General features: G+C 37.1%; 1 protein-coding gene across 1 annotated transcript; it reads right to left on the reverse strand.

The window, feature by feature from the left end:
• Window positions 1-798: 798 nt before the first annotated feature.
• On the reverse strand, window positions 799-12814 carry Rab27 (RAS oncogene family member Rab27). Its single transcript, XM_003703424.3, has 5 exons — window positions 12294-12814; window positions 12026-12096; window positions 11704-11818; window positions 11006-11118; window positions 799-10824 (listed from the first exon to the last, which is right to left on the reverse strand). The coding sequence occupies exons 1-5, from the start codon at window positions 12435-12437 to the stop codon at window positions 10641-10643; spliced, it is 627 nt and encodes a 208-aa protein (XP_003703472.1). The 5' UTR covers window positions 12438-12814; the 3' UTR covers window positions 799-10640.
• Window positions 12815-12826: the final 12 nt, after the last annotated feature.

Consider the following 12826-nt stretch of genomic DNA (forward strand, 5'->3'; position numbering starts at 1 on the left):
CTATCAAAAGGACCCTATTCATTGGACCGTAGCTGGTCTATCGATCAGACAATTTTCCTTCTCTCTGTTCTCGTTCCTGCTTCTCCGAATCCGGTTGAAAATTTTGCCGGAGATAAGGGCACGTTTTGTCACGGACTTTGAGTGATTAATCGAACCAAATGCCAGAAATTTACGTGCACGTAGATTTATTTATTCCGTTTCATCGGTTAAACCTTTTACCACATGGAAATTCAATGTGTCGCCTATGTACTTTTCAACAACTCTAAAGGGATCGTTCTCGATCGTACAATAGCGCGCAATACTCGTAAAAGCGTAGATCTGTTTAAAAATTCGCCGAACTTTTGTCGTAAAAAGGAGATTCATGAACTTAAAAAGCTCGTGTACCCGTAAACAGCAACACCGGCTCATATAAATAGCCGGCTAATAACCTGGACGGCTGGTCAGGAAACTTCGATCGAACTTCCATAAAGGAAGTTTCCCTACGAAACTTTCGAGCAGTTCCCTGTTGTGTACGTTTTTACCCTTCGCCTAGTTATTGATGAAACAAAGTTTCGTCGGCTGATGCTAGGAGAGTTATTCTCCAGGCTCCTTGTTTTCCAACAGCTTGATCGGTTTACATTTGATCCTGGGCCCGATGGGATACGCAAACTGCGAGAGAAACATCGGCAGCTGATGCCTTCTTAGAGAAGACAACATTATTTATTACGTATCGGAGTGACAAGTTAGACACATTACACGTAACATTCATTTTTATTGCGCGTACCAGAGATAAATAAAAAATAAAAGAGGTAACAAAAGTTTGTTCAAGCAGAATCATAGAACATTTATTTACTCAGACAGGTATTTATCAAGTAAGTTGTCGAGGCACATCACGATTTATGAAACAGATAAGTACGTATACACGATAGAGCGGTCCTCTTGCACCCCTCAATTACTCTAATTCTTTGGTAGTTATCGAGACCTTGAGAAACACACAGTCACGTATTCTATTAGTTAGCTATGATCTTGTCAAAATTGAACACATCGAGATTCGTGTAAAATCGTAATCAATCCTTTCGGAGATTGTCGTGTAAGAAAAAACATAGATTCCAAAAAATTTGCTACCCTGATTTATAATTGCACTCATTCTCATCGTGCATCGTTCCCGAGATAGTAGTAAAGTAACAATGAGCACGAGAATATTTTGTCGAGGAAACAGATAGGACTAGTGCAATCTTCTTTTATCACGGCGGCGCATGACACGATGTATGGAATGAGGCAATAACTTGAAGTATCTTCATCGTTTCAAATTCTTCGGATAACGGAAAAGTTATGCATTGGAAGTAACATGAAACATTTGGAGATTCATTTTCATAGAAACTTCTATCGAGTTCGCTATTCGGGTGTCGTTGAAACTTTAATCTTATATCGTTCTCTAGAACTATCAAACTATGAAAGTTATTATTCTCGGGCTTTACGTGCTCAACAGACATAATATACATATGCATATATAAATATGAACATCCCTTGATCAATTGTAACTCGCAAGTGTATAAATTGAAAGGGCCAACATACAGTTCCCGCGACATGCATAAAATAACTACGTAAATGAAAGGCTGAAATGCTGAACGGCACAACGATGGCAAATTCCTGCGTTTAGTTTCACTTTGAAATTGAAAGGAAACCGCGGAACGTTTGAAACTTATAAATCACGCGGCAATTCGTGCCTTTCAGCATCAGAGTCCTTCGTATAAACATTTTCCAATGCTCCCTCGCAAAAGGAGTAACGGGTTTTTGTAACATACAGTTATAGTCTGCATAGAAACTTGGCAAGAACAGACAATTATCATTTATATTCGGCTAACGACGGCACAAACATCAGACAATAGTTTGATTGTATTCTCAGCACAATACTTAACAACTAGATGGTACGTAACTTTGGTTAAACAGCATCAAAAATACACATATATATATTATCGAGAATCACTCTGCTTTCCCTATTTAATCGTAACTCGCGTATCACAATTTTTGGCGAATGAACAGAGACTAACGGTATATGTATATTAATAAATATTCATTTTGCAACATATCTGCAAGATTAAGTTAAAAAAAATTAATAAATTTAAATAATTCCAGCAATAAATTTGTTAATAAACAGTCGAAAAATATGAAATTATAAAGAAATTAACGTTAAAATAATTATACAACATCCAATGAGAGTGGTTGCACGCTATTGGTGGATTACATGATCTCTAATTGGCTACTGTACACTGCCAATCACTCATACACTTTAATTCGATCTATTGGTGCAATTTGTGATGTCTAATTGGCTGCTGTAATCTACCAATAGCTCGTACACTTGAAAAGGTCAAATGAACTCAGTTGTATTTCGTGAGTCGAGGAGGTCGGATCGCACCTGTCAACACTTACCGGTACGAGTCAAGGATTCACTTATTCGATACTGTGCTTGTTCATGCGTTACCTAGCGTACTACTACTGGTGTTTAGTGTGCTTTAACAAATATTTTTTAATAAATATGTGGGTGTATTAATAAAATTTATGGTGTGATTCTACAAGTGTCAGTGACTTAACCAGTGTGTTACCTGCATGCATATACGGATATATTAGTGTACCTAGTGTGTTATTACTAGTGTTTAATGTGCTTTAATAATTATTTTTTATTAATTATGGGGGTGTATTAACAAATTTTATGGTGTGGTTCTACAAGTGTCAGTGACTTTACTAGTGTGTTTCCTTAAGTGATTGTGCATGTGTATACGGATTTATTACTGTGTTTTATGGTGCGGTTATTTGAATGTTTTATTAATTTTTTACTGTTTTAATGTATTTTGTGGAGTGATTATTTAAGTGTTTTTACAAACTGTTATTGGGTGTTGGTGTACTTTATGCAATGATTATTTAAGTGTTTTGGCATAGTGTTACTGGTGCTTTAGTGTATTATGTGGAATGATTATTTAAGTGTTTTGACATATTGTTACTGGTGTTTTAATATATTTTATGGAGTGGATATTTAAATGTTTTAACAAATTGCTACTGGTGTTTTAGTGTGTATTATGGAATGGTTATTTAAATATTTTAACAAATTGTTACTAGTGTTTTAGTGTGTATTATACGTTTTGATATACATTTGCAAATTTATTACTGGTTTTTGTAATGTAGTACTGCATGCATGCTTAACTTGTTCATTAACTGTTTGCGTTTCAAAAATGTATACGTTACTCGAAATGCAAATTGATTGACAGTTACTAAATTGTTGTCTTGCTATGATTACAGGTCACGCTGCCAATCCAATGGACAAACTGCCAAATCTAAACGTTGCCAAAGCAGTCCAAAGCAGTCCAAAGCAGTCCAAAGCAGTCCAAAGCAGTCGAAATCTCTGATGCTTTACCGGTAAAGCGATCGCAGTGGCGCAAGTCAACGATCGGTGAGTCGCATGCTTTATGGTTCCTCCGGTTCCCATCATGTCGTAGGACGAATGGTCCGAAGCGACACGGGAACTGGTTGTATTTTATATTTTTGAGCGAGCATAGTGACCACGACTGTACGATCGTGCAAAATTCGTACAAACTGTTTATTATATTTATTAGCTCAGGTCAGGGTTTTCTTGTACATCGCGTTTTAACTTAACTTCTTTACGAATCAAATTAAAATTAGTATATTGAAGTCGGATGACCCTCCGATTTCGTGCTAGTTTACTTTTAGAGTCACTTTCAATTGTATCGCGAACTCTTTTTGAATACACATATGTACAAGAAAGTTTCGCGAAAAACAGATTTCGATATCAAAGTTATTTACGAATGTTTGAGTCATTTAGAAATTTACTTTGATATCATAAATCTGTTAAGAATGAAACTACCGATATACTTAGATTTTTGCAAAGTGATCTTCCATTTTCCATTTTGAAAGTTTTTTAAAGTTAGAGTCAATTTTTGCTGGAAGACACTTTATTAGCATGTTTCTAATCGTGTTTCTTAGCTCAGGATTTTCAGCACACATGAAGAAAACTGGTAGGTGAAAATACATGTGGCCGTGTTCATTTTTATGCTCTATACTCATGCGCGTGCTTAGATGCTACTCGCATGGGTTAGGGCAGGTGGACACGGTTTAGTTTTAAGATGTTTTGGCGATCGACAAATTGACAGTGAATTATCGACACAAGTTACACGTGTGTGTGTGTGGTTAGGTCGTGGACCTTGTGTCGATTAAACTGTAGATTTATTTTTTAAATTTTGCAAAATTCTATTTGAAAATGCATACAAAATGCAAGTCGAGTCATTTGAAAATGCATACAAAATGCAAGTAGAGTCATTTGAAAATTATATAAATTGATTAAGTTACAAAATTGTATGAGTAGTTAAAATTTTTACAAGACCATATTACATTAAATATTCGAAAGAGTACGAAAATGAAATATGTTCATTCACTGTCGATTGTCGATCGATTTCAGCAAAAAGGTATGAACTTAGAGTGTGAATGTAGTATTGAACTCGGGTGTCGGAGACGTCCCGGGACGTACTCCCTAGGATTAGGCTTATTTGCACCCGGGTGGTATGTGTGAGAACCGTGGAGTGTGTTTTTGTGAGAATGGACTTTGCAATTTTTTAAATATAGCGATAGGCAGGCAGGTAGCTTACTTCTGGTGTGAATGAGTTAGTTTTAAGTAGGTAGGGCCAGAGCAAGCTTTCACGTTTCTCTATCCTCCTCTCTCACACGTGAGATGCTTGCATCTGGGGGGTTTACGAAAAATCGAGAAGAGAAAAATTAAATATGAATATATTTAATATCTCTTGAACTCGATTGTTCGTTCAGGCCAGGCCTTTTAGTTTGTAAGTCGCAGTCGGGTTCTAGATCCGACTGCAAAAATGAAGTATACAGTGAAGTGAAGTGAAGTGCAGTGAAATAAAATATTCTGCTCGGACATTCTTTTACGGCCAGCGCATTCTAAAAATCGCTGGTCGTATTTTTATCTTGAGTAATTATTTTTCTTATCAAACTTACTTATTATATATTACATAAAATTTCGATTTAGTTATCGATCGAAATAAATGGATAGTATTGCAATTTTATTTCGATAAAACTGTCTGCTATCTGTTTATGGAGATTGATAGCGAAATTGAGAATTTATGTAATTGAAAACTAAGAATGTCCGAGTTACCGTAAAATTTCGCGAGTGATTTTTGTGAGGCTTTGCCGAAGAGAGAAGAGGCTATATGCCGAAGAGCCCCGGCAAAATTGCCAAAGAAGAGGGGAACTATTAATGGCTGTCCATCTTAGGATGGACAGTCATTTGTCACTATGCTCGCTATTATTTTCTTGTATTTTACATGTGCTTTTTGAACGATACGAAATGTATCGTCACGTTTTGCTCGAATTTTTACGAGCATAGCCACTCGCGATTTTATTTCTATCCCTTCGCGATTCGAGATTTTTATGCCCTCCCAATTAAATTTCAAGATTAGAGATTTTTGCATAACTTCGCGATTAAATTTTGAGATTAGAGATTTGCATATCCCTTCGCGATTCGAGATTTTTATACTTTCGCGATTTTATTACGAAATTAGAGATTTTAGTATCCCTTCGCGATTATTTTATGAAATTAGAGATTTTTATATCCCTTCGCGATTATATTACGAGATTCGAGATTTGTACATCCCTTCGCGATTATTTTATGAAATTAGAGATTTTTATATCCCTTCGTGATTATATTTCGAGATACGATATTTGTATATCCCTTCGCGATTTTAATTTCCCTCAATTTTATGTGTAAATTATTTTTCTCTGTTTCAGTAATTGATTTTGTATAAAATGTTTTATTGTTGATTGATCTTGAATTTGTAATTAATTCCGAGCTTGTGGGAGGAAGGGTGGGCTCGGGCGCAGGTTTTTCGTCACGACACGTGGCGAAAAGCTTGCGCAAAGTGCCTTTTGTTCTAACTTGCACTCATCTTCAAGTCAATTTTTTAACATGTTACATATTAGATTGTAGTAGTAGCCTATCATTTTTATTGTCAATTGCTCCAAACTTGAAAGAAAGTTCTTCCAACTTTCTTCTTTACCCCTTTTCTCTACAAAGTTTTAAATTATACAAGTGCAATTTTAGAACAAAAGGCACACTTAGGGCTTAATCATTTTTGTATGTTTCAGGTTTTCATTTTATCTAAGTAATTTTTAATGTTTCATATTTGTTCTAATTATTTTTTGTGTGTTTCAGGACTTCATTTTATACAAGCAATTTTCAATGTTTCATATGTGTCTTAATTGTATTTGTATGTTTCAGGGTTCTATTTTTACGATTCTTGTTTGTTTTAATATCATTAAGATGTCTCAGGTTTTTACGTTAACAATTCTTGTTTGTCTTAATTTCATTCAGATGTTCCAGGTTTTTATTTTAACTAGATAATTCTGCATTTCCTTTTCTGTTACCTTTTTTTATTGTCACACTTCCTTATTTTGCAGGTAATGAATAGTTCACCACTGAAGACATCGATCATCGAGGGATCATCGAGGGATCATCGAGGGATCATCGAGGGATCATCGAGGGATGCGTGCGCTAGTTTTAAGTTAATTTTATGCGTGCGCTAGTTTTAAGTTGATTTTATGCGTGCGTTAATTTTAAGTTAATTGTAATCGTGTGGGAAGGGTGGGTGGGTCCTTGTAAGTACCTCTCATTCCAACTTGCACTCATCTTCTCAATTCTCAATCTTTGTACGCGTTAGCTTGTAGTATACCCACTTATTTTTTGTCAATCGTTCTGCGCCCAAGTGGATCATTGGGGGTTCATAGCGCTGTGAACACGCGGCAGAGGTGAGCTGCAAGTGCCGGTGAGCGCGAGTGATATTCTTTGCCCGGCGGGGCGGATCGGGGTTGGCACCTCTCATACTCTGATGTGCCTCCCCGACCCGCCGCCATTCTGCCAAGGGGCATCACGGTCTGGGTATCCTCTCTGTGGTAAGACGCGAGAGCGCTGGGGGAAATGGGAACCCTCCGCCAACTGGGGTGTATCACTCGTTCTTGCCAAAGGTATCTTCGGTTCATCTTTGCCGTCGTGGTTCACGTAAGCCACTATGGACTACCCTTTGACCCATGGAAAGCAAGGTTCGCTTGGCGAAAAATAATGGTCCCCTTTTTTGACAGAAAGTTCTTCTAACTTTCTTTTCTTTTTGTAGAAAGTTCTTCTAACTTTCTTCTCTTTTAGTAGAAAGTTCTTCTAACTTTCTTCTCTTTTAGTAGAAAGTTCTTCTAACTTTCTTTTTTGCCCCTTTGCTTTTTTACTTCGTCATAGATTATTTGAGTGCAATCTTAGAATGAGAGGTACCGTGCGGCGTTTAGAATAAGTTAAGCGTATGCGTGGGATCCTATGCGATTAGTATTAAGATAATGTATGTGTGCGTGTGTGTGATACAAGTTCTTTACTGGATTGTAGTAAAGAACTTGTATATGCGAGCCTATGAGCTAAGTAGAGTCAGAACTCATTTATCCTTCTGATAAATGAGGTATTGCAATTGGAGGGTGGTAGGGATTTGGAGTTAGGGTGGGTCACTCTCTAACGTAGCCACCTCCTCGTGGTGTGACCCGGTAATCGATGTCGTTTTTTAAATATTTTTCACGAAATTAACTTTAGAAAACGATATCGAGCTAAGAGCTACGATTATAACTTCTGAGTTTCATATCCAAATTACATTAATTCCGAGCTGTGGGAGGAAGGGTGGGCTCGGGCGCAGGTTTTTCGTCACTTGTCGTGACGAAAAGCCTGCGCACATTGTAAGTACCTCCTATTCTAATTTGCACTCATCTTTGTCAATTTTTAAACTTACATATTAGATTGTAGTAATAGTTTGTCCCTTTTTCTCAATTTCCCCAAACTTAAAAAAAAGTTCTTCCAACTTTCTTTCCTATCTTTTTGCAATTTTTACAAAGTTTTATATGCGAGTGCAATTTTAGAATAAGAGGTACATGTAGGGCATTTAGAATGTATTACAGTATGCGTGAGTGTGTGAATGGTGTGTGTCCTGATTTTTATTTTAAGTAAGTAATGTTTCATATGTGTCTAATTATATTTTTATGTTTCAGATTTTTATTTTAAATAAGTAATTCAATTTTTCTTATGTGTCTTAATAATATTTGTCTGTTTCAGGTTTTTATCGAGTCGATTCAAGGTTTATTTTATTTTTATTCTGAAAATGTTAATATAAATTTAAATGTTAGCATGAATTGTGCATGTCTAAACATTACAATGTTACTAATCTTGCGTTTGCTTCTCTGTTTCCTCTTTTTATTGTTGCACCTATTTATTCTATAGGTAATAGGTCATCATTGAAGACATCAATCATCGAGGGATCATCGAGGGATCTTCGTGGGATGCGTGCGTTAGTTTTAAGCTAATTTTATGCGTGCGTTAATTTTAAGTTGTGTGCTCGTGGGCAGGGCGGGTGGGTCCCTGTAAGTACCTCTCATTCCAACTTGCACTCATCGTCCCAATTCTCAAACTTTGTACGCGTTAGCTTGTAGTATGCCCCGTTATTTTTTGTCAATCGGTCCGAACCCAAGTGGATCATTGGGGGTTCATAGCGCCGTGAACACGGGCAGAAGTGAGCTGCAAGTACTGGTGTAGCGCCAGGGACACATCTCTGCGGGGCCGATCGATTGATGTTCCGTCTCGATCGGGTGCCTCACGGCAGGGTTTCCTCTCTGCAGTAAGACTTACCTAAAACGTAAGCTGGGAGAAATGGGAAACTTTCCGCGGATGTGTCACTCGTTCTTGCCAGTATTTTCGGTTCATCTCTGTCTCGTAGTTCACGTAAGACACTATGCACTACCCTTTGACCCATGGAAGGCGAGGTTCACTTGGCGAAAAATACTCATCCCCTTTTTTGACAGAAAGTTCTTCTAACTTTCTTTTTTTTGTGATAGAAAGTTCTTTTAACTTTCGTTAGCTTGTAGAATACCCCGTTATTTTTTGTCAATCGTTCTGCGCCCAAGTGGATCATGGGGGGTTCACAGCGCTGTGAACACGCGGCAGAGGTGAGCTGCAAGTGCCGGTGAGCGCGAGTGATATTCTTTGCCCGGCGGGGCGGATCGGGGTTGGCACCTCTCATACTCTGATGTGCCTCCCCGACCCGCCGCCATTCTGCCAAGGGGCATCACGGTCTGGGTATCCTCTCTGTGGTAAGACGCGAGAGCGCTGGGGGAAATGGGAACCCTCCGCCAACTGGGGTGTATCACTCGTTCTTGCCAAAGGTATCTTCGGTTCATCTTTGCCGTCGTGGTTCACGTAAGCCACTATGGGCTACCCTTTGACCCATGGAAAGCAAGGTTCACTTGACGAAAAATACTGATCCCCTTTTTTGACAGAAAGTTCTTCTAACTTTCTTTTCTTTTTAGTAGAAAGTTCTTCTAACTTTCTTTTCTTTTAGTAGAAAGTTCTTCTAACTTTCTTATTTCCCTTTGCCTTTTGAATTCGTCATAGATTATTTGAGTGCAATCTTAGAATGAGAGGTACCGTGCGGCGTTTAGAATAAGTTAAGCGTGCGTGTATGGGATCCCATGCGATTAGTGTTAAGTTAATGTATGTGTGTGTGTGATACAAGTTCTTTACTGGATTGTGGTAAAGAACTTGTATATGCGAGCCTATGAGCTAAGTAGAGTCAGAACTCATTTATCCTTCTGATAAATGAGGTTGCATTTGGAGGGAGGAAGGGATTTGGAGTTAGGGTGGGTCGCTATCGTAGCCACCTCCACGTGGTGTGACCTGGTAATTGGTATAGTTCTCTGAAGGCTTTAAAAAATCTTCAGAGAACTATACCGAGCTAAGAGCTACGATTAGAATTTAATTTAGAATTAGAATTTAGAATTTAAGAGCTACGATTGTAATTTTACTTGTAATATATGTATAGAGTGCCACCTAATATCTGGGAAGTATTTCGACTACAACTCGAATTTCCGAGTGTTGATAATCTTTTTAATAATTTCCCAACGCGACATCTATCCTTAAAACAGTTCTTCCGTATTAAGCAACACTCTGAATACCCTATTGAACACGTTGTGCGTACGACGGTAACAAGTAAATCGCGTAATCGCGGAACACTGAAAGACGAACGTATACGTCAGAGGTACAAGTTTACGGATTGCAATCGGAACAATTCCGTACTAGGAGAAGCGATCATGGAAGACGACAGTATGTTCGTATGGATGCGTGAAACAACGCGGATCGTTTTCAGAGTACAACAATGCACAGATGTGCAGTTTGCGAAATAGTTCATCAACGGCTTTGTTTACAAGCGTATTAGCACGGTTCCAGAGATGTACAACAGAACATCGATCATCCATTCACTAGACTATGCGTACAACCTGAAATTCTTGTATTCAAAATTTATAGGTAATACTATACGTAAAGGGTGTCGTGTAAAATATTCAGTACTGAAATCTGATCCATTACAATTTCTCATCATTTATCGAGCATGATCGATATTCTGCCGCGCTTACACGTTAAAGAGCACATGTTAAACGTCGAACGACAAGAGATTCGAATGCAACTCGATAAGAGCATGTTGTTAGCTGAATAAAATGTGAATCGCACGATGTTGCCTCAAACGTACGAGGGATGATCGAGGCAATTTATTCAGCTACACGAACGGACAGTGTCAGCAGTAACAGGAAGTACTGGGTGGCGGTGTATCACGCTCGTGACATCGTAGAACTCTTTGATGAGGCAATAATGACTTATCCACGGTACTTTCCATCCTCCGCATCACACGATCCAACAGTATCTCCACGGCACGTGCCACGTTTTGACCGGTAGCTGCACTCGTTTCCAGGTACACCAAGCTGAGAAACATAGTTTATTTCATACTTTAATCGAGACTTCCACGTAATAAGATATCTCGCGCTTAACTCATCAACTATTAGAGCTCTCGAATAATGTACAATGTGTCGATAGAATGATATGAAAAGCAAGAACATGAATTGATGATCGAACATAATGAATTTTATGTACTATGCTATTTACCCATGCTTCTCCGCTAATTCCCGAGCCTTATGTTCACTAACAACCCGTTTGTCTTCGAGATCGGATTTGTTTCCACAGAGAATTATGTCTGGATCTTCGCAATATGCGTGAGTCTACAGGTACACAAATACGAATCAACGATCAAACAAGAGAATCGAGATGGAATGAAAACGGTTAGTCAAACAGAACGTGCTACGATATAATACAAGAACAGGAAAAGCTCGTAGCGAAAACAGGCCAACTATGGCTTCGATATTTTACGATCAAATAATTTGAGAAAGGCAAACAGTGACTTTCAATGAATGTATCTGAGATTGTTCTGTCTTCACTAGAAATTCTCCGATTTATGACTCGAACGAAAATTACGGAAATTTGTTAAATATCGAGTCGCGGAATAAACATTTATTCTTTTTAACACGATAAATTGTTATTGCTCGTTGTTTACGATTGTTCGATCGAACGATAGTTTGAGCTCATGTATAAATAAAAAATTTCCGTTTTGTAACCAGTACCATTCTTTGTATAATTTTTTAACAGCATACAAATCTTATTAGATAAAGTTGTTTTTCATGCATAAACATCATACAACATGCATAGAATTGTAGCTATGTATATGTTAACTCAAATCATTGTTCGATAAAACTATTCATCAAACTTATATTGGTCTTACAGTAACAATGTTAATAAAGTATGAGTACCCTAAGTTGTTCCAGCCAATTTCTAACTTCTAGAAAGGATAGTTCGTTGGTTAGATCAAAAATTAGAAGGAAACCCATGGAATCCCGGTAAAAGGCTGTAGTTAAACTTCTGAACCTGAATTTCAAAGGCATTACATATTTACATAACAATTAAAGCCTTCTGTACTAATAATATTATGTTCTTTATTTTTATGTTATATTAATTAGTGTACATAAAAAAAGCATTAAGTAACACTGATATATTTTATATATGTTGTGGACTATTTTTAAAGAATATTAGTGCTTTAAAATAGATTTTAAACTCAAATATAGCAATTGTTACCGCTCTTGGCCAGCTGTGTCCCACAGCTGTAAATGAACACGTTGAGTTCTACCATTTGTTGTCTGGTATATCTGTAATAGGTAATTATACTTGCTTATAAGTAATAACATATGTGTCTAAAGTCATTTACATATATATAATTTATGTATATGACTCAGATATAGATTTATAAAATGTTTTAAATAAAACACTGTCACAGTAATAAATAAAAAATTAATTTTGCAGTAATAATAATGATGATTAGCACATAATAGAATAATTTATTTACCACGCGTTTTTCTTTGAAGTCAATGCCGACAGTGGATATAAATCGAGAATCGAACGTGCCATTAGTATATTGATACAGAAAACTTGTTTTGCCGACTCCAGAATTTCCGAGAGCCAAAAATTTAATAAGATAATCGTATTCCATTTTTGAGAATTGATTGGTAAGGCGCGATTATCACAATTTGAATGTTAGACTTAGTTAAGATAGACACTTTTCCATAAAATAGTATTGATCGTTTTAAGCATGATTCAAAATGCTCTTGATAAAAAATTATCGCTTAAATTTGTTTGTTTAATTATTACGAAAACAGATATCACCGCTATCAAAACATGTGTAGATATTAGACACCTGTTGCCTAAGTATAAAATTTTCAAATGATTCGCGCCTTTTAAAACAAAACACTGTAAATGCAACGCAACTTATTATCGTGAACTATAACCTTTAAAATACGAAAATGAACAACAGAACAATGTTAAATCCAACACGTCACACAAAATTCACGATCTATACTGAACTGGTTCACAGTGACGCAC

Source organism: Megachile rotundata, chromosome 15 (genome assembly GCF_050947335.1).
Source record: "Megachile rotundata isolate GNS110a chromosome 15, iyMegRotu1, whole genome shotgun sequence".
In the NCBI taxonomy this organism is placed as follows: Eukaryota; Metazoa; Arthropoda; class Insecta; order Hymenoptera; family Megachilidae; genus Megachile; species Megachile rotundata.

What these genes read in the sequence shown, in the direction of transcription:
- Rab27 (XM_003703424.3), bottom strand. Translation starts at nt 12,437, where the DNA reads ATGGAATACGATTATCTTATTAAATTTTTGGCTCTCGGAAATTCTGGA. An exon ending in ACTTCAAAGAAAAACGCGTG is followed by an intron (nt 12,097 to 12,293) that starts GTAAATAAATTA and finishes TACCTATTACAG; the next exon opens with ATATACCAGACAACAAATGG. An exon ending in GACACAGCTGGCCAAGAGCG is followed by an intron (nt 11,819 to 12,025) that starts GTAACAATTGCT and finishes TTTGAAATTCAG; the next exon opens with GTTCAGAAGTTTAACTACAG.